The sequence below is a fragment of the Archocentrus centrarchus genome, chromosome 9 (genome assembly GCF_007364275.1).
Source record: "Archocentrus centrarchus isolate MPI-CPG fArcCen1 chromosome 9, fArcCen1, whole genome shotgun sequence".
Classification (NCBI taxonomy): Eukaryota; Metazoa; Chordata; class Actinopteri; order Cichliformes; family Cichlidae; genus Archocentrus; species Archocentrus centrarchus.
The window spans coordinates 21,193,056-21,215,383 of record NC_044354.1 but is presented as its reverse complement, the minus strand read 5'-3'; the positions used below and the strand labels follow the sequence as shown (position 1 = coordinate 21,215,383).

General features: G+C 42.7%; 1 protein-coding gene across 1 annotated transcript; it reads left to right on the top strand.

Moving 5' to 3' along the window:
* The first annotated feature begins 309 nt into the window (after positions 1-309).
* On the top strand, positions 310-18,843 carry LOC115785725 (rapamycin-insensitive companion of mTOR). The gene is made up of 37 exons (XM_030737538.1): positions 310-364; positions 491-538; positions 1,935-2,032; positions 5,639-5,703; positions 5,958-6,089; positions 6,344-6,407; positions 6,869-6,995; positions 7,097-7,266; positions 7,638-7,705; positions 8,108-8,175; positions 8,265-8,347; positions 8,738-8,825; positions 9,558-9,648; positions 9,753-9,819; positions 9,952-10,032; positions 10,170-10,270; positions 10,538-10,697; positions 10,933-11,034; positions 11,128-11,174; positions 11,283-11,418; positions 11,516-11,715; positions 11,855-11,981; positions 12,268-12,432; positions 12,549-12,625; positions 12,765-12,843; positions 12,959-13,068; positions 13,157-13,244; positions 13,375-13,467; positions 13,555-13,661; positions 13,846-14,075; positions 14,252-15,344; positions 16,323-16,630; positions 16,712-16,918; positions 17,012-17,164; positions 18,189-18,312; positions 18,423-18,561; positions 18,656-18,843. Exons 1-37 carry the CDS (start codon positions 316-318, stop codon positions 18,734-18,736), a joined length of 5,226 nt encoding a protein of 1,741 aa, XP_030593398.1. The 5' UTR covers positions 310-315; the 3' UTR covers positions 18,737-18,843.
* Positions 18,844-22,328: the final 3,485 nt, after the last annotated feature.

Below are 22,328 nucleotides of genomic sequence, written 5' to 3'. Positions count from 1 at the left end.
CAATAATAACATATATTTAAACAATAATTAATGACTGGATAAATTTTCAACTTATTTGAAACGATAATCGTATATTTGTGATATAAACTATATGGCGTCTGGCTCTCAAATGAGATCCCTCTTTGAAAACCTAACACAGTCGCCAGGTCAGATTTACGGTGTCATCCCTGATAAGATTTAGAGGGAGATTAAAAAGGATCCAGCTGATCTTAGGTCTGCGGCGGCTCTGCTGCGACTACTTGCGGACAGCCGTCCGTTGTTTGCTTTCTCGCGATAACCCGCGAAGTTTCCGGTGTTGTGTATGTTCCTGGAAACATGGCGGCCAGCTTCCGCGGCCGTCCTATCCGGAGTCTTCGGATGCGAGGTAAGCGCAACAAACCTCGATTCGGGGGTTGCTGTAAAAGCAGGATATTGCAAAATATGATTTTGTCACGCACGCGGTGGCCTTGCAGTAACGTCCCGGCGTGTCCGCGGTGTGTGTTTTTGGCAGGTCGGAATGACAGCGGGGAGGAGAACGTACCGCTGGATCTCAGTAGAGGTAAGCAGAGGCTTCATCACATCACCCTGAAAGCGATTATTGTTCAAAATGGATGAGGGCGATTTTTGCAAACGCTATCCCCGCGTGGTGAAAATCTACACAGTGTACGCGCTTGACCCGTCACTGGTGTTGTTATTTCGCCATTTTCCCTCACCGTTTGGTCTGAAAACGTCGCTATCGATGTCATAACAACAGGCGGCAACGAGCTAACTAACTAGCTGAGTTAGCTGTTAGCTAGCTGCCCCAGCTAACCAGCCGTGACGACGCTCTTGTTGTTTTGATCGGCGTGAGTGGGCACGATAGCCTGTTATTTAGCCAAATAGCCATAAGTGTTGCAGTCATGCATTTGTCAGCGCTGACTGTATGGGAATTGAGTCTGAAGGCTGTGGGCTGAGGAGCATTGAGGCAGCACACACGGTGGTTCTTCCAGAGGAACACTGATAACACAGCTGCACAACTTGTCAGATCTACTCCTCCAGCATCCACACTGCATAGCAGTTTGTTTACGCGGAGCAGCGGCGTCGTAGTCCTGCAGGCCCAGATCCCTGCTAGATTCATTACAGCCGTGTTAACAAGGGAAATGCTCACCTGAAAATGCATGATTGACAACTAATCTGTTAGCTGCTTCAGCATGATTTCCATTATTTGTTCGTTCTTCGTGACGTTAAGGCAGCTGGAGAAAACTAAACTATGTCGGTGCCCAAGGGTTTAAATTCCATGTAATCACTGTCCTGTAAATTAAAACGTGATGGATTCATATCATACTGTAAGGTTGTCTGAAGATTAGTATGTGCTGCTAATTGTATGTTAAAGATTAAGTGACCTTTTGGTCTGGTATTTTTCTCATTTCCACTTTTGAGCATTTTGTTTAGATATGATAGGTTGATTGTAGTGTTGGGAGCAGTCAGAATGATGACTAATACAGATAGCTGTTACTTTTGACAAGTTGAAACTGAGTCAGTCTTTATCCTCTGGCACACTTTGTTGTTGAGGAGAAAGTGATCTTTGCAGCTCTTTAAGATTGTTCATAAGATGTGTTCATAGTTTGTGTGACGTTTACATTTTTCTTACAGGGCAGTATCTGGAAGTTGATTCCTCTCAAAGTAGATGTTAAGGCATCGAGCACAATCAAACAGTCCTCTGTTTAAAATGCAGTTCCCGTTTGTCAAAACATTTAGCGAAGCATAGTTGAAAGGAACTGAAAACAAAAACACTTCCCGCTCAGGTCTTGCTTTTTACTGTCTAGTATTTGTTTTGATTATACACTCTACATTAGTTCCACCTAAACCAACTTCCTTCCTGCAGCATATCTATTATGGTTCATTGACTAATATTATGGCAATATGGTTTAATGACTCCCTTAGTTACATTGTATTTCCTTTTCATTCTCCTTCAGAACCATCAGAAAACTTCCGTGAAATCCTTCAAAATGTGGCCAAACCGCACGGAGTCAGTAACATGCGAAAACTGGGCCACCTGAACAACTTCATAAAGGTAATGCTGTCAAGCTCTGATAATTTTGCCTTATTAAAGGCAGCTTGCCTTGTGGAAATGTAGTGAAACATGCAGCTTTTTGAGAGGGTCCACTCAGTTCAGATATCTCTAAAGATTGATTAGCTGCTGCTCCTCTGTAGTGTCACTGCTGACCTCTCCTTGATCTTTTCCTCTTGGGTGTTGATGCCAGCAGGCCTAGCTGTGCCTGTCATTGTGATGCTGACAGTGAATATAACAGGAGCTCTAGGGATGGGAAAGCACTCCAGTCTAATGTGCATCAGGAGCAGCACTCTGACTTTGAAATCTGAGATTAATAGTGTCTAGTTTATTATTTGTATGGACGTGAAACTTGCTTAGCTGTAAAATATTTCAGCTTTTTGTGACTTTATTCAATTTTTTTCTTTTGGTTTTTAATGTTGATGGCAATAATGAGGATTTTTTTTTTTTGGGGGGGGGGGCACAAAAAGCACAAAAAGCACAAATATGTTATCGTGGATTGTAGCAGATGTAAGACCAGAAATTTAAAGCTGCATTAACTGCTCTGTTCCACATAAGTTATTTGTGATGTGGACATGAATAAGAACAGTAAGAAATTTAGGTTGTTTTCTGCTCATTTGCCATTTCACAGCAGATAGAAAACCTTTACAAAACACCCTAAACAAAAAAAGGTTGACTAGATTTTACATGTGAGCTGTGCTTTTAGGCTTTGCTGTCATCCTCGTCAGCCCTGTTGTGGACTGGTGACCTCTCCAGGGTGTTTTTCTGCCGTCAACCCAAAACATACTGGAGTAGTCTCCTTCCTGTTATTTTGAACAGGAATAACAGGGTGTAGAAAATGAGTTAATGATTGCAAGATGAGCATGAGATGGAAAACTAGCAGTTTCTTGTGCTTTGAGCACATTGGTTCTGCTGCCCATCACCTCATTTAAAAAAAAAAAAAAAAAAAAAAGTCAAAGCCATTTGCACAATGATTTTATTTACCACTGCTGGTGCTTTTGCAACAGTTTCGCTTTCGCTACACTGGGGTCAGAGTGGCATCTGTGGGTATTAGATAGGTGCAGTTATTTGGGTACTCTTCAGTTTGTTTTGACGACTCTGACTATGTCTGTGCCATCTGTACAGTTTGTCTTTAAATGCATATAAATACAGTCGCAAGCAATAATTCAAGGAGGGAAACTGTGGCGCTCACTCAAAAGCAGTATTATCAGAACAACTACTAGTCCGTAGTGTCTGCAGCTGTCCGTTCGTGTGTTTACAAGACAGTACAATCCTGACCTTAGACATAGTTCAATTTCCTCTTTCACCCCACTGCCTCAAACCCCTTCTGACTGTGGGTCACAGGCATATTGTAAACACTTGTTGGTGGCTGTTAAGCAAGTGAGTGTTAGCCCTCCTGCAACTGTGCAGCTGGCACTGGAGCAGGCTTGAGGTTGAGTGAGAGGGTTTGTGTGTCTGTAATCTGTACACCTAACTCTCTTGTTTACAACTGACTGGAGGGTTATAGCCATGACTTGTGTGTGTGTGTGTGTGTGTGTGTGTGTGTGTGTGTGTGTGTGTGTGTGTGTGTGTGTGTGTGTGTGTGTGTGTGTGTGTACATCCCATTAGAGCACCATGACTCTGATTCCTTATAAGGGTTTCAGGACAGTGAGGGTGACCTAATCCCCCCACCCCCCCCACCCCCGAGAGCATCACGTGCACCCTGTCTCCATCTCCTCTCCCCTCATCTTGCCTGTTTGCGCTCTGACATCACAGCTGTTTTAAAACAACCTCATACTCCTTCCTACGTCTCATCACCCATCCCACCCTGCTCTGTCTTGCCTCCTGCTCTGCAATGTGCTTTAAGAGATTTTTGCTCAGCTTTGAGGAACAGATCAAACAAAAAGTACTATCTGTGTTGGCATCAGGAAATGCATGGCAAAATAGACAACTGTGATGGAGTAGCATTGACTGGTTGTGCGAAGGAGCCTTTGAGTACCTCTAAGAAAGATAGCAGCTCCAAAGTGGCAGCGCGGTGTTGTCACTTGTCCTGCCAGGTGACACAAACTGTCTGTGTGGCTCTTCCTTTTAGTGATGGAGGACCTATTACCTTGGATATCTTGGTGGAATATTCAGCATGTCATTATATTCAGTGCTATTAAACACATAAAGCCAAATTTGAAAAAATCAGATATGCTAAATATTGACTATGCAGTTCACTGTCTCACTAATTGTTGTGTGCAACTCTGCGTTATTAGGGGGCTCCACAGACAGTCTACATAACATTTGGATAACCATCACATACTAACATAAGGCTTTTTAGATACTTTAAAGCTGTTTTCAGTAGTTTGAATGCACCTTCTGGCTTATATGTCTCAATGGCTGTGGCTTTGTGCTCTGGCAACAGAGTCACCCAGTTCCTACATGAAGGATCCTCAAGGCCATTTTTCTGCAGTGAAAGGTGGAAGTGTACAATCTTTCTTCTTTACTGTTTTTGTTATATTTATTTGTATTTATATATAAACAATTTTTATCGAAATGCATAACTATGATTTACAAAATACAAATACTACAATTTTGTTGTCGTCTCACAATTTTTCCACAGATTTTGATTGTATTTGTGGCAGTTGATGGGGTGCACATGTGCATGTATGTACATGATTCTGAAATGTAATAATAATAATAATACCAAGTTCTCATCTGCAAATAGGTTAGTTAACAATAAAGTTAGCAATAAAAAGAGCAACCTAAAAGGCTGCCTGTCCAGTGAGTCTCTCATCCTCAAGATGAACTCCAGCTCTGCCTGGACTGCAACTGGGCACAGTAGATCTAATAGCTCTTTTCTGCTCGGTGTGCTCGGCCTAATAACACATGTACCAGTAGTCCATCTGCTGTAGGTTCTGGTTAGTTTGGCATCCAGAGCAGGAGAAGGACGGCCATTGTCGGCTGCCGTCCAAGACTGTGGAATTGGACTCCGTTTGACCCTAGTACAAGAGGCTCTCTGGAGAAGAAGCTGAATGCTATTGAGGACATTGGTTAGCAGCCATTGAACTTTGGAAACAAGGATGTCTCTCAGATGGATAAATATATATTAAAAAATAATTAACTAAAATGAGTCATCAAGTAGTGTGTATAAGACTTCATTTATAAGTGTAATGAGATATGACTTTTTTTTCTCTTTTAGCCATATTGCACAGCCTTACCTGCCGTGAGGGAATTGCTAAAGGTAGACATTCATGCTGGAAACAGGGTCATGCTGAGTGCCAGGCCTGATGGGGTAGAGAAAATAGGAGCACATATCTAGGCTATGAGAGAACAATACAGCAGAATTACTCCAGCTATCGGAGAGTCTCTTATCTCCTTGTATTTTCACATATTATTATACAAGCATGTGCTTAAGCAACAAATGGTGGCAGGCAGTCGCTCAGTCTGTGAATGTGTTGCCTCTATGGCTTTTCTTCTTAGAGCCTTTGTCTAAAACAGGTGAAAGCATACGTTCATTCACAGTTATCCATTCACAGTTAAGTCAGCATGTATATGGCTGGACTTGGCTTACTCCTACCCTTGACTAAAGCCATGCTAATGTAGCCATAGCCATATTCAGATAGTTTTTCTGTTTCTGTCTTATAGCTGCTGTGCAGCATTGGCCACCGCGAGGAAAACTTTGGGTTTACATATGAAGAAATCATCATTTGGTAAGTGCTCTCGGCAACAAATAGTAGTGTAGATAAAGTATGTCCTTTTTTAATGTGCTCTGTTTATTTATTGTAGCTGTTAAGCTGTTCTGCATTTGGAACACAGATGTTTTGAATTTGTAATTGAAAACCAGCAAAAAAAAATAAATAAAAAATTGTCAAGTTCATTAAATAATTCAGGAAATAGTCAAATTTGGTGTCAGGTTGTCTATGCTGTAGTTTCATTCATTTTATTGTTTATTTTCAATCTCTAGTCTGCGACTAGCTCTCCTTAATGAAGCTAAAGAAGTGCGTGCTGCGGGGTTGCGGGCGCTTCGCTACCTCATTAGAGATACCAGCATACTGCAGAAGGTCCTCAGACTACAGGTGGATTACTTGATAGCCAGGTGAGCTTCTGCTTTGACCAACCCAGTCAGATGGAAAGGCTGTTGGGTTGGCTTCATGTTATGGGCTAAAGTGTATTCCTCCCCTTTTTTTCTTTTTTTTTTTTTTTTTTGCACAACAGTCAGTTTCTTAGAAAAGCTGCTTGTTAGTTTGTAGTACCATACTTCAGCCAGTCTTCTCCTGCTAAAGCATTGTTTTCTGGGTTTTTTTTGCCTAGCCATGGCACATGAGTAATTACGTCCGTGGGTTGTTTCAGATGCATTGACATCCAGCAGAGTAATGAGGGGGAGAGGACTCAGGCTCTACGACTTGTCCGAAAGGTAAGAAAATATATGTTTTGTTGATCTCTGTTCCTTCTTTCCAGTTGTAGAGTCACTCTCATGCCACTCTAGGAATTTGCCCTCACTGCTCAGTCTTCTGCCAGCAAGATGCCGCCAGAAAGATCCCGGGGTTAGCTGGAGTGTCAGTGGGGATGGTTTGCATGAGTCTGCAGGCGAGGTTATTTATAGTGTAGTTTACTGTAAATCTTCACACAGCACACAGTCAGTGCTGCAGTTTCAGCTTCAATTTTTGAAGGAACTACCAGTTTTACAAGAACTAAATATGTGACCTTCAGAATAGTCAGATCCTGTTTTTGCATTTCAAAAGTTGATTTTCTTTTTCTGGAAACCTACAAAAAGTGGCCTTAAATAAGAAAAAAGCACTGAAGTTATTTTTTGCCTCTCTTTGTCGTGACTTGTTTTTGATGACTCATGTTTCTGTTCTCTCCGTCCCTCTGTAGATCATCACTGTCAACGCCATGCTTTTTCCCACATCTATTGCAAACTCTTTAATTGCTGTGGGGACTGATGGCCTGCAGGAGCGAGACCGCATGGTCCGCGCTGCCATTGCCATCGTATGCGAGCTAGGTAAGTCCATGGCCTTTGAGTGAGAGCTCTTGGGGTTAAAAGAAAAACTTTCTAACATGTAGCACTATTATTGTTTGACATTATTATCATTGCTTGTGTAGCTCTGAAAAACCCAGAGGTGGTGGCCAAACGGGGAGGCCTCAGCACCATCCTTAAGAGTGTGATTGACTGTCAATTAAGTCGCATCAACGAAGCACTTATCACCACCATACTCCATTTACTCAACCACCCACGCACCCGCCAGTATGTGCGTGTTGATGTTGAGTTGGAGGTATACAGCACACACACACATTCACACTTGCACTCTGACACAGATAGTTTATGAATTGAGAAGAAGCTTCTGTTTATAAATGAGCCAGTGTGCTGGGAGCCATTCCAGTCAGGATTAGCAGAGCTGTAGGTGCCCGTCTCTTTCCCATGGAGCTTACAGTAATCAGTTACAGCATTTCTCTAAAGCCTCATTGTCTGTAAACACTTGAGACTCATCACTGCAGTCACACAGATGTTATATAAGATGTGTAGCAGGTTAATTATTACTACAAGATGTTTCCTGAGAATAGTAAATAAAGATGTAATGTAAAGCTCTCTTTACTGTTGTGTTTTGAATGCGTCAGTCTTCTGTTTTTGTGCTCTGTTTTCCAGCAAATCCTCGCGCCTTTCACTGATTTTCACTATCGTCACAACGCAGACACGGCTGAAGGGCAACTCAAGTGAGTGTGTGTGGTGGTATGAAGAGCCTGTGTTACAATAGAAACAAAAAGATTGAGTGTCTGGCATTTCCCTCTGTTGACTGTTTGCTATGTTCCAATATTGGTAAAACCGAGAGAGAGAGAGAGAGGAGGGTTTGTGTAGTGTTTTTGTTAGGCGACCTTTGTTGTCAGGGTGACTTGACTCCACAGCAGCTTGCCAAAGGATGTGAAGTCAGATTTTTATAAAAGATCTTTTATGTTTTGCTTGTGTTGTGTAGTTGGATCCTTTGCAGAAAGCTTTGTAATGTTTTTTTTGACCCCCTCCCCCCCTCCCCCCCTATAGAGATCATAATGATGTCGTGTGTACTGAACGTGATTTAAAAAAAATTTTTTTTTTAAAAATGTTTGTTTTTGTGTTCACAGGGAAGACCGAGAGGCCCGTTTTTTGTCCAGCAGAATGGCTATAGTGGCCGCCTTCCGCTCTTGGTCTGGTAAGGGCTTTAATATTAATGTAATTATTCTTTGTGTAAATATTTGTTAAGCGTATCTAGTGTTAAATATCTCCTATTTTTTTGCTCAGGAATTATCAACCTATGCAAGGCTGGAAATTCTGGAATCCAGTCTTTAATTGGTTTACTTTGCATACCAAATATGGAAGTTAGGGTGAGTATAAAAATGTTTGGGGGCTAAGGATGGTTGAATATTCAAAAACACTGATTTGATCGCTTGCCTGTTAAGATTTCGTCCAGTGTTTGTATTGGACTGCAATTAGATGGAGTTACATTAGAAAATAATAATAAACCAACATTTCCTGTATGAAACAGGTTTTTATATATATTTAGTGTTTGGCGTCAGAACCAAAGCACAAAGTATTTTTGTCATGCCATCTTATTGAACCAACGGATCAAGCATAAAATGGATTCCCTGAATCCTTTAAACCACTGTTTTACACAGCATTAACATTATAAGTGCCCTTTCCACTGCTCAATAATACAGCTTTTGCCATATCCAGTGTTATTAATTTTAACCAGTTTTATAAAATGTGCTCTGCAGAAAGGCTTGTTGGAGGTGTTATACGAGATATTCAGGCTTCCCGTGCCCATTGTAACTCAAGACTTCACTGAAGCTCTTCTTAGTGTCGGTAAGTACAAAAATATGGGATTATTGTCAAATCATTTGAACCCATATAAAGAACAAACACTGAAACTGAGAAACTGTTGAAAAATATACGCTTGCTATATGGGCAGCAAAAGAATAGAAAGGCTGTTCAATGTAAAACTAAACAAAATGGCAGAACATCTCACAGCTTGTTAGCTTAATAAGTAACACAACTGTGTGTAAAAAGAGATTCCCAGAAAGTTTGAGTTTTTCAGAAGTAAAGATGAAAAGCACCCTGTGGATAAGTCGTCGAACAATTCAGGAATAACACTTATCAGTGTATAATTTGGAAACAGAAAAGCAGAAGTCTTAATTATCTACAGCACAAAATATCATTAAACATTCTGAGAATCTGGAGAAGTCTCTGTGCAAACAGGACGCCAGAAACCAAACCTAAATGGCAGTCATCTTTAGGCCCTCGGGCAACACTGCATCAAAAATAGATATTTGGTCACTTCAAGGGGTTAGGAACACTTTTGAAAATCATCATCATCATGAGTGGACACAGTTCATTATCAGATCCACAGATACAAATTCAAACATGATCCAGAAACTTACATTTTTTCCTTTCAGAAGATAAAAAAAAAATCTTAGTTTTTAATATGTTGTCTGGGCACTACTTTCAGCTAAATATACAATTAAATGCTTTGTTTCTTCTGGACTCCAAGTAGGTCCATGCTTTACACACACTAATACACTTGTGTTTGCTTTGCAGACCCCGCCAGGTTCCAGGACACCTGGAGACTGTCTGATGGGTTTGTTGCTGCCGAGGCCAAAGTCATCCTACCTCATCGGGCCCGGTCTAGGTGAGACATGAAAGCAAAGAATAGAAATAAAATATAATGACAGAACTGCCAGTTCAGTGTGTAAACGAACCATAAGAACAATTTGTATCTGCTTGCTTCATTAGGCCTGACCTGATGGACAACTACCTGGCATTTGTTCTTTCTGCCTTCATTTCCAGTGGGCTTTTAGAGGTGAGCTCATACAGTAAATGGAAAGTGCTTTAATTTACTAAGGCCAGCTGTGCGTGACTTTCATGGTATTATATTGTAGCAGCTTTCAAGTGTTTATGTTGATATCCTTCTCCCTTATTTTTGATACTGTAGGGCCTTGTTGAAGTTGTGACTAGTAGTGATGACCAGCTTGCTGTCAGGGCCACTATCCTCTTGGGAGAACTTTTACACATGGTAATGTATATATTTAAAAAAATAAATAAATAAAAAGATTGAATTATAATTTTGCATAGTTCTAAAAACAGATCTGTTCCAGTGACTTTAATGTTCTATTCATGCTCTATTCATGGTTTTATTTCTCTCGTGTTTAGGCAAATACCATCCTTCCTCATTCCCATAGTCACCACTTGCACTGCCTTCCCACCCTCATCAACATGGCAGCCTCCTTTGACATCCCTCAAGAGAAACGACTGTGAGTACAAACTGCCCCACACTCACAAAACCACAAAAGGAGGTTTTGTTGGTGCAGCACCCTCTTTGCAACCGATTTCACAGAGCAGCAGCCAGTAACCTCCAGCAACCACTCGCCAACCGCTTGGAGAATATGTATTTTTCCCTAGTGACCGGAAGGTTGCCAGGGGGTTGCTGACTGGTCTCCAGGCCTTACTTGAATATGTGTTAAAAAAAATGTTTAAACCACTTGTAAAACATACTCCACCTGTACTGCTGTGTGCTCCAGGCGAGCAAGTGCAGCCGTCAACAATCTGAAACGTTTCCATGAGAAGAAGAAGAAAGGTTTGAAACCACACAGTCTTTACCTGGACCACATCATTCGCAAGTCTGTGTCGTCACATAACCGCAGAGACTCACGTGTCCACAAGGACATCTATGTCATTAAGGTAAATACCAACATTGTTTGCAGTAGTTTAAGGGAATGTTTTTTTTCTTTTTCTTTTGGAGATATGCTTGTTTGCCATCTTACGGTTGGTCTTAGCTTCATCTTCAGTGTGTTTATTGCAGCGATATGTGGTGTTTGTTTAGGTTTGAAAGAGGGAGGCTGATTGGCACAATGTAAAGCTAAATATTTAAATGTTTAAATATTATAGAGCTGCTTTTTTCTGCCTTTGTGCTCAGGACACAGAGGAAGCACTGATGATGAACCTGAAAGACAGTCAGATTCTCAACCACAAGCAGAACTTGGAGTGGAACTGGTTGCTAATTGCCACCATCCTTAAGGTCAGGCTGTTCACATGTAGCACCACAGACTTAGTGTTTGGGTTTTCTTGTGTAAAAACATGCTTTGGTTTGGGGTTTTTTTTGTCTTCTCAGTGGCCACATGTAAACCTCAGGAACAACAAAGATGAACAGATGCACAAGTAAGGCTTTTTTTTTTTTAACCACAGCCCAACATACCAAGCTGATGCAGTTTGGTGTATTTTTCTCACCTCCTGTTTTAAATTTCCATTTATTTCTGTGTGATGCAGGTTTGTTCGGAGGCTGCTGTACTTTTATAAGCCCAGTAGTAAATTGTACGCAGGGCTCGGGTTGGATCATGTAAAGGCCAGGCAACTCACTGTGGTTGGCTGTCAGTTTGTTGAGTTCCTCATGGACTCTGATGAGGTTAGAGAAGTTTGCATCGATGCACATATTCTCATTTTATTTTCTGTCATTTATGAGCCTTTGTTGTTGACTCTTACTCTTTTCCTACTATCACCAGGATGGCCAGGGTTACCTGGAGGACCTGGTGAAGGACATGGTGTCATGGCTGTCCTCGTCTTCGGGAATGAAGCCCGAGCGCTGTCTACAGAGTAATGGCCTGCTCACTACACTCAGCCAACACTACTTTCTCTTCCTGGGGACACTCTCTGCACACCCACAGGGAGTCAAACTACTAGAGAAATGTGGCCTGTTTCAGTGGTGAGTGAGCAGAAAAACCGGAAAGATATTCTGAGCTTTTCCAGGCCCCCAGAGTGAAACAGTGTCAGAGCTGTTTGATAAAACATCCTGCAAGGTGACATTTGCACTTTTTTTTTTTTTTTTCTTCCTGTATTTGCAGCCTGCTGAATCTGTGCTCTGTAAAGAACCAGGATGCTGTGCTGAAACTTGCTGTATCCACACTGGACTATAGTAGAGATGGTCTGGCCAGAGTGATCCTCTCCAAGATCCTCACTGCTGCTACTGATGTAAGAAAGCTGTGATAAGAGCAAGATAGCTAGACACACAGAATGCATATTGAGTAGTAATGGGGAAACTGTTTTTTCCTGCACAGTGGTCAGTTACCTCTTACCTCGTGCAAAAAAACCCCAGAATCATCTATTTCCAAACTTGCACTTTTTTTTTTTTTTTAAACACACCTAATCACCTCATTTTCCTCCACCTACCACACCTGCTGAAAAATGGTAGCTTTTCAATGCAATTAAATGCCTGCACCACCGTTTAACACACAATGCTTCTTGTCTTGCTGAGCAGACATGCAGGCTGTATGCCACCAAGCACCTCCGTGTGCTGCTGCGTGCAGGCGTGGAGTTCTTCAGTAGTTGGGGCATGGAGCTGCTGGTCACACAGCTTCACGACCACAGCAAGGCTGTGTCCATGGAGGCCCTGGACATACTGGATGAGGCATGTGAAGACAAGGTGAGTGATGACGCCGCTTAGATTGTTGTCAGCACAGCAATGAAATAATAAAGTAGCGAAAGTATCATTAACTCAGTGGTGTTATCTGACAGTATGCCCACTCTGCTGCTTTATAGGCCAACCTTCACGCTCTAATCCAGCTGAAACCAGCTGTGTCCCACCTGGGAGACAAAGGCCTCTTGCTGCTCCTCAGGTGGGTGTTTCCTTCCACAGCACTGCTTACCAGAAGTGTTTTACAAAAATGCCACATGTCACTTTCAAGTAGTCCTTCTTGAATACGCTCTACCTCTACTTTTTTTTTTTTTTTGTTTGTTTTTTTTTCTGCTGTTTAGGTTCCTGTCCATTCCTAAAGGTTTCTCCTACCTCAATGAGAGGGGCTATGTCAGCAAACAGCTGGATAAATGGCAAAAGGTATTATCCAAATATCAGCAGGCAGCTTAATGAAATCATTCAAATATTCTGAATTCATTTGGCTATAACAAGGACACATAAAAATGAATATTAAGTAGACTCATTTATATTGCAGGAGTACAACCTTAAATATGTGGACCTGATAGAGGAGCAGCTCAATGAAGCACTAACAACTTACCGCAAACCTGTCGATGGAGACAACTATGTCAGACGCAGCAACCAAAGGTGAGAAGATGTAATTTGGCGCCACCTGACGGGCTGCAGCAGTGAAAGTATTTTTAACTGTGCCTAATTTCTTTGACCTTGTTTCCAGGTTACAAAGACCAAATGTCTATCTGCCGGTACACTTGTATGGTCAGCTGGTTCACGACAAGACAGGCTGTCATCTATTAGAGGCTCAGGTATGGTCTTTTTTTTTTTTTTTTTTTTTTTTTTTTTTTAATTACTAACCTTGTTATTTAGCTGTTCTGTAGCACTAAATGGTGTCAAATTTGTCATTTATTTTGTCTTTTTCCCCCCATCTGTCTCCAGAGTGTAGTTCCTGACCTTAGCTACACAGTTCGCTCCCCGATGCTGGACACCTGGGAGGGCATTAAACAGCTCAAAGCTGCTCTCTGGGCACTAGTCAGTCTCACATAAGTTAAGCTTTAATGATAATAATAATACTCACAAAGTCAATGCCTTGATGGTGGATGTTGTTTTTCCTTTCAGGGCAACATTGGCTCTTCAAACTGGGGTCTGAATCTCCTGCAGGAGGAGAATGTCATTCCTGATATCCTTGCACTGGCTCAGCACTGTGAGGTGCTGTCAGTACGAGGGTGAGCGCTTCTTTCTTTGTCTTTTATTCAGCTACGTTTAAACAGCATAACTACTGAACATGTTGACTCGAAGCATGTTCAAGTCAACATGAACATGCTTAACATGCAAAACAAATGAGTCGGAAGTGTTTCCTTTATTTCATGCACGATAGGTTGCATTTTGACTGTCATCTGCTGTTCACAGGACATGTGTTTATGTACTGGGTGTGATAGCCAAGACCAAGCAAGGTTGTGAGGTGCTAAAACAGTTTGGTTGGGATGCAGTCAGACACAGTCGCAGGACGCTGTGGCCCGTCACTCCAGATGAGATCGACACACAGCTGACATCTGAGCTTTCTTCAGTACCAAGTACGCTCAGTTTAAACTCAGAGTCCACCAGCTCCCGCCACAACAGCGAGAGTGAGTCTCAACCAAGTAAGTAGCACATTGTCTTTATCCCCCGTCATTTCTACACAATTGGAAAAACTCTTGTATTTATTTTGTAATGATCTGTATAATAATTATTAATTACTGATATACCCAGTCAAATGGTGGTAGAGGTTAGACCTTTTTGCCTCTATTGTGTTCTTAATTCATATCATTTCTCTTAGACATGTACATCCTGGACGATGACAAGTATGATGTTCTGGACCAGTCAGACGAGACGTCTTTCTACTTACACTCCAAACCAATCAAAGACCGCAGCCCCTTTACAATCCTGGCCTCTACTCGCTTCGTTCGCACTCGCTTCCTGAACTCCCTGTCTCTCCCCAGCAAGAAACTACGCTCCACCAGCGACCCCAAAACACAGTCAGGCTCCCGCACTCCCACTGAGCTCAAGACAGGGAGCATGAGGCGGAACAGGACAGTGACCGAGCCCTCTGTCTACAGCCCAAACCAGGGGGACATCTTTACTCCTGTGTTTAATGGCCGAGGAATGCCAAAGAGTCCAACAGTCAGCCTGGAGACATCCTTTGTCGGGACCAGGGGGGGCTCGGAGGAGCACCTTGTGGATGGGAGGCTGGCCAGAGGGGGAGGCTCAGGCCTTGGACTCAGTACTCTAGGCGGGCACGGGACTGCAGAGCACCACAGCCGGGAGAGGGAGCAGAGTAGCCGAGAGCGTCTAGCAGGGGATGGCGGCTCTTCTAGTGGAGGCAATGTTGGAGGGGGTGGCGGAGGTACTCAATTTAAAAGCCGCAGTCAGAGCTTTAACACGGACACCACAACCAGCGGCATCAGCTCCATGAGCTCCAGCCCCTCCCGGGAGACTGTTGGAAACCCCGAGCATCCGGAGGCTGAACCCGACTCGTCTGACTGCGTGAGCCTCAACACAGTAGTGTCTGCCAAAACTGTCAAAACACTCTCGTCTCTCACCCCCCAGTCCCAGACTAACCACATGTCCACATCCAAGTCCTCCACTGTCTCTCTGGTACCACCCGGGTCCTCCCACACTCTCCCCCGCCGAGCTCAGTCTCTCAAGTCCCCCTCAGTGACCACCATAAAAAGCCTGGCTGATTGTAGCTTCATGTACACCAGCCCAAGAGACGCACTGGGCTACGCTACGCTGAAGAGGCTGCAGCAGCAGAGGATACACCCATCTTTGTCGCACAGTGAAGCGCTAGCTTCACCTGCCAAAGATGTGTTGTTCACTGACACCATCACTATGAAGAGCGGCAGCCTTGATTCCAGACTCACTCCTCGCAGGTAATTTAGCACCACTGCAGGGATTATATGATAGAAACCAGACATCTTAACCCATCTGTTTATTTCTGTTATCTTCCTGAGTGTATTCAAATGATGTTTGCTGCTGCTTGAAGACGTCATCTTAAAGAAAAACTCAAAAACATGCTTTAATTTGTGCTAGCTTGGGCTTCGCTTTTGATTGTGTTCTACCTTTGCAATGACAGATGGGGGTGTCTCTTTTGTGTACCTTTTGCTATGTCTGTCAGGATATCAGATAGGAGGGTTACCTGTCCAGAACCCAGCGCCTTAAGTTCATACCGCAGGCTGTCCAGAACACTTGTACCGCGGTGGGTGGACCTAGCTTGTGTCCTCCTTAGAGCTGTAGCTTCTAGCACCAGTTCAGACAGATCAATAAGTTGTTGCTGCTTTAATAGAGTACTAACAGCTCCTTGCCTACAGTTGATCTGCCATTGCTTTCCTGTTTGAGTAAGTCCCATGTAGACTGGTCATTTTCTAGTGGCCCCCTGTGACCCTAACTAAAAATAGAAATGGCAAACAGATAAGTGCCATGTTCTGTGTTAGAATATATTCTGTTTTATAGTATAAAATGGATCATAACTGATAAGTCATGCATGGAAAAACAGTGGTGGGTAAGTTGAATTAGGTAGTGCAAAAATCAGGACCAGAAAATAAGGAAATGTGAGAGTGTGAAGAACTGAGAAAAGAGCTGAAGCTCTGACACAAAAGTCAAACACGTAAGCTCTCAACTCTCAACCTGTATATTAAACATTGTTCTTATCGACTGCATATTGTACCTATAGAAATTAATTCATTTCTTACTTTAAAACTTAGACAGTGGAAACACAATGACTGTTGCTGCTGCCCTAATGGGTTTCTGCAGTATGTCAGGCTTTAGAGACTATTAATGAGTTCCCCCTCTCTGTTCTTTTATCCAACATTTTTTTTCCATTTACTCCCCACATTCCTTTTCTTTCCCAGCCTCTCCCCCCAGATCCTCTCACGCACTTCTCCTCTTGCCCTCCCTAGGTTTCTGAAAGCTCTAAGTTTTGCCTCTCTGGACAAAGAAGAACTACTCAGTCCCATCAACCAAAGCACCCTTCACCGCTGCTCTTCAGTACGCTCAATGGTCTCCAGCGTCACCTTCGGGTGTAATGATGACTACATTGGCCTGGCGCTGCCAATGCACATCAATCACATGTTCCACATCAGAGACTCGGCCTACTTTCAGCAGAGGATCAGCCCGCCATCAGAAGAGCGGAAACGCTTTCTTTTTGGTGACGGCGATGGTAACGGTGACTTTGCACCTAATTAAATAACTGAATTGCAAAAAGAAAGAGACTGATTTCTATTTGTGCTTCCCTTTGTAGGTGATCGTCCTGCCATCCCAGTACTGAAGCAGCAGTTTAGCATCTCTGAGCTGATAGTGCACCGAGGAGACACCCCGAACCACTTGGTGGGGTCAGAGGAGACAGGCCTGCAGGATCACACTGAAGAAAACTGCCTCTACTGCGTGGGAGCCATCGTTCTTGGATACCCCACCCAACCACAGATCAACAGCACACACACTCGTACAGGTAAGCTGACACGGACACATTCAGTCAGTTACATTGATATGATTTTAAACTCAGTGGAGAATTCAGGAAATGCCTTTTTTATTTCCTTGCCAGATTTTGTTGACTTTCCATCATGGGGAGGCCAGAGCGGCCATCGCCTGGAGGTGATGCCACAGTCCAAATTTTCTGGGGTGTCGGGCTGCAGCGATGCTGCTGTGTCACAAGGCTCAGTCTGTAGCACACCTACACCTGGTGACATTGTCATTGGTAAGCTAAAGGAAAAAAGTTCTGCTTTTTTTCCCCAGCAGAAAGTCTACAGCCTCCCTAACAGCTAAGATGCATCACCACATATCTGCATGTCTTTAGTTCAAATCCTTTGTTGGACTATTTTCTCTTTCTGCCCCTGCTTCCTGTCTCTCTAGACTGTCAACTGTCAAAATAAATCCGAATGAGAGAAAATCTTTATTTAACTAGCAAAGCCTTTTTAGATTAAACCCTGTACAGGTCTCCAGCCTGTCGCTGGGCTAACATAGAGAGAGACAGACAACTATTCACACTCACATTCACACCTCTGGGTAATTTAGAGTGACCAATTAACCTAACCCCAGTAACTGCATGTCTTTGGACTGTGGGAGGAAACTGGATACCCGGAGGAAACCCACGCAGACACGGGGAGAACATGCAAACTCCACACATTTATTTGCCTCTTGCCCTGTGACAGCTGGGATAGGCTCCAGCCACCCCCGCATCCCTGAAAAAGGATAAGCGGAAGAGAATGGATGGATGGATCATTTCATTACAAATCATAATGGTAAAATATATTTTAGAATTTGTAAAGAATACAACAAACAACACAGTAACTAACACATTTAAATAGCTCAACTATTGTAGAAGAAGGACATAAAGGAGAAGTTAAAAATGAATTTTGGACAATGGGTAGCATTATTTACACTAAAATACTTTATATTTTACCCACCTCTTCCACTTGGACCTGCAACCTTTCTCTCTCATCCACTGTCCACACTGCTCCTCACACCTGAAACTTGTCTGATTTGGCATCTCTGCTCCGGATTCCTCTCTTTATTTGCTCGGATTAGTTCTCCATACTCTGGACTCTCCCCTTAGGTCACCTACAGTTCCCCTGCTGCTCTGCACAGCCAGCAGCCAGCTCGGTTCCCCAATTGCATCCAATAACACACTCCACCCCCCCTCTGCCACGGCTCAGTATCCTGTTAGCAACTTTTTTTGCTTTTGTTAGAGCACATATTAAATATTTGCTTTCTTCCCTCAGGTGGCAAGGCAATATCCGAAGACGGCCCCGCCTCTCGAGTCTTACTGAGGAAGGAGGTGCTCCGCCTCATCATCAACCTCAGCTCTTCTGTAGGAACCAAAGGCCACGAAACAGGACTACTGACGTAAGACTCCTTTTCCCCCCTTCTACGTATATGCTGTATGTATTTTGAAGTTGTTTTTCAAGTTCTCTAAATAAAAAAAAAAAAAAAAAAAATCTTTCCTCTCTCTTCAGGATAAAAGAGAAGTTTCCATATGCGTTTGATGACATTTGCCTGTACTCTGAGGTTTCTCACCTCTTATCCCACTGTGCGTTTCGCCTGACCTCAAGACGTTTCATACAGGAACTCTTCCAGGACGTGCAATTTATGCCAGTAAGAGATCATTTTAAACTTCATTTGAAGTTTTCAAAAACAGACTGTGTATTTGTGCCTACATATTTAATCATTTGTCCCCCCCCTCCCCCAGATGTTTGAGGAAGCAGAGGCAATCCTGACAAAGCTACCAAAACCTGTTGAAGAGGATGCTGACCCTCCTCCAGAATCCTGATCATCTTATCCCCCCCCCCCCCCCTCACCACCACCACCACCTGTGTTCCTTGCACAGCTGCAGTCCCAGCTTCTTATCACCCTGAAAGGAAGGCAAAACTGAAATAATACGAGTTGTGGCTCTAAAGATTTGGGTGGGGGGGGGGGGGGGGGGGGGTGTTTCTGGTGGTTTTAACAGAGCACCATAGCAAAGGAAAAAGAGGAGATGGTCATCAGTCACCTTACATACGAGCTGGAAACAAAGGACATCAGTATTTATAAAGAAATGTAACCCGACATGCCTAATGCTGTCTCAGACTATTAAAAAAACAGAAAACAATTAAAAAAAAAAAAAAAAAAAAACAGGAAAAAGGGGGAGAAGTTTAACCAAATACTGTTTTCAAATGGACTGGCGATATTGAGCAACACTCAGTAATACATCAACATAACGCTCAGTGACAAGCTGGATCATTAGGACAAAGACTCGAGCTGTGTTTTAAAAAAAGAAACTATCACCACCCCCCCACCCCACCCCCGTCTTTCCAGAGGCGGCTGTTTTTCTGTAATGAAATGAGAAGTCATGTTGTCGTGTCTGCCCAGTGGTTCCTCGGACCTTGCGTTCTTTTCTTCGACAAAACACTACAGAGGGATCCTGCTGTTTTTAAAAATGTATCTGGAGCCTTCAAATCCCACCCTGACTCGTGATCTGTTCTAGCCAGAAATGTGCTTTTGCTTCTCTTGCCTCTCTACTTCCTACAACCTGTAGCCTCTTGTCAGCACAGGTAGCCAATTGCTTTTCTAGTTCTTATATCTCAGACAATCAAGCATCACTAGTATTCTGTTTTCTAAAGCATTATATCTACCACCCTTACTCAGTACATGGGAAGAATAGCACATAATTTATTGCTAGTTTATTCCATCCTTTACCTGCTAAGGACTTTTCATGGTTTTTCATCCATTGCATTTTTAGCGAGCTTCTCGGGAAGTGGGTTGATCCTCGGAAAGATGCTTGGGAGATTTGTTGCAAATTCAGTACCAAACTGTGCTTACACATGTTTCCAAACTCTGCATAAACCTAGCAGCTGCACATCTCCATGCCTTCTTCCCTCTGTGCGTCACCTCCACTGCATGTCCAACAAGCATGGCAAAGTTGTAATGTCACCTGAACGTGTTTCTTGCTTGTAAAACCTTTTTAAAAATAGGTTGCCATTACTTGCTGCCATTACGTTGTAGGAATATAATGACCCCTGGATTTGCCTCCACTGTGCAGTTTCACAGGGGGAATGCGAGCGATGACTAAAGGATTTGTAAAAGGTTTTCCAGGGAAATGAGGAGCTCGGTTTCCATTGGCTTGTTTTTTTGTTTTTTGTTTTTGGTTTTTTTGCTCTACTGCTGCTATACAAATGGACTCATAGAGAGATGATTCATAGATCAGCTGAGTGATGTCAGGCCCGATCTATTTATTATATGTCTGTACCATAGAGTGAGCTCAACCAGAGAAGAAAAAAGTTATTTATATTTTTTCCTCAAGACTGTATTATAATTTAAAAGTTTTTTTTTTTTCTTCTTTTTGTTTTTTTTTTTTTTTTTTTTTTTTTTTTTTTTGCCTGAATTGTGGTTTCCCTTGTATAATGTGTACAGTATGTCTTGGGGGCATTGGTGACCTAAAGAAACATACAATCCTATCAAAGGGATGCATTGTTAATAAAACAAAATTCGAATTACCCAAAGATAGTTGATATCATTACATTTTAATCTAACTTTTCTCATTGTTTGCTGTGTTAATGTCTTTTTATCAGTCTGCAAAATATGGTCAGTTTCAGCTGTAACTGAAGAAATATTTAAATTAGGTAAAAATTCTCAAAAAATAGGGTAGGCATATCTTCTACATATAGGAATGTTGACTTCTGAAGGTATAAAATATAGTTACTTAATGCTTAAGTTATCAGAAATCTTACCCATAAGATTTCCCATTTATGTAGCAAAACTTTGACAATTTCAGTAACAGTCAATTTTATTTAGATAACATGTTGTTCCAAAAACAGACAAATTTGTAGCCCTGTTGGGCTATGAAGCTGCAACAGGTGGGCTGTAAGAGGTCCTTTACAAGGGTTTGAATCCCAGCCAGGGCATGCATCCAGTAAGGGCCCCCAGGCTAGGCCCCCCAGGCTAGTCCCCCCATGCTACCTGAACCTGCCTCATAAGTAAGAGCTCCATAACTGAAGCCATACTGGCTCAGAGAATCAGGAACTGTTGGAATGCGTGTAACACCAGTGGAAGAGGTTACATGAAGAGGATGTGGGACCTCTAGATTCTTTGACACTCAACATCCAGACTGACATCAGAAGATGTGAATGCAGCATTGTGAATAATCCCTATTACGACCATCACTGAAACCAAGCAGCTGATCTAAACTACAGCAAAGGTGATTCTTGAGATGTTTGACTATAAGATGAATAGCCACCAGTAGCAGTACTCACTATGGAGAAGGACAGGTAGCACAGAGGGAAGTTGGCCACCTCAGAGCTGCAGAAAACTCTGATGAAGAGAGGGGGTGCCTAACAAGTACAACAAGCTGTCCATACCTGAGGGCTTGGAAACTGCCAAGCAAAGACTCACAGACTTGGCTAACTTCTTGAAGAGGTACACCAGAGACAGAAGCCAGGAGAATAAACCAGATGTTCTCCACTGAACCATCCAAGGTGTACTCTCACTGGCAATATGGGAACATCCCCACAAAGGCTGGAGATGGAGCAGTACTGGAAGAGAATATTGGAGGAGAATACAACACATAACAACAATGCTCAGTGGCTAGTGGATCTAAGAGCAGATCACAGCAACCTCCCAGAACAGGCTCATGGAAACTCGTGTCAGGCATAATAGTGGCTAAGATGAACCAGCACATGGCTCAATACATGAGCAGGGCCCAGAAAGGAATTGGCAGAAACACCAGAGGAGCAAAACACCAGCTACTGGTAGATAGAGAAGTCACTCGAGATTGGAAGACCAGACTGACCAGCCTGTGCACCACCTGGATTCATTTACAAGAAAGCCTATGAATCCTGGAATGCCTAGAACTATACAAGATCAACAGCCTAAGAGCTTTCATCAAGAATTCAGTGGGGATGTGAAGAACAACAATAGAGGCCAACTTCAAGCCAGTTGCACAAGTCACCATCAAGTATGGGATTTACCAAGGAGATGCTCTGTCCCAACTGCTGTTCTGCATTGGCCTGAATCCCCTCAGCCAGCTCATTAAGAAGACATGGATGCACTGCACTGCATGAGATAACCAACTGCGCAACCACAAAAGTCACAAGTAAGAGAGAAAACACTCCACAACAACAAGGTTCAAAACATTAACATCTCTCTGTTTTTCTTCAGCAACACACTTTCTGCACTGTTTGTCTTTATGGCTTTGCTCCACTGGGCCTAGAAAAAACTAAAAAATGATCAACAGATGGCAGCAAACATCAAGAACGTATGCACAGATTTAAGTTTGTAAATGATTAAAACCCGCCATAAATATATGTTGCGTGTTTGATGTGCAATGCACCATAAATCTATGAAATAAGTGCATGAAAATATTATGTAAATATACTACTTAAAACAGT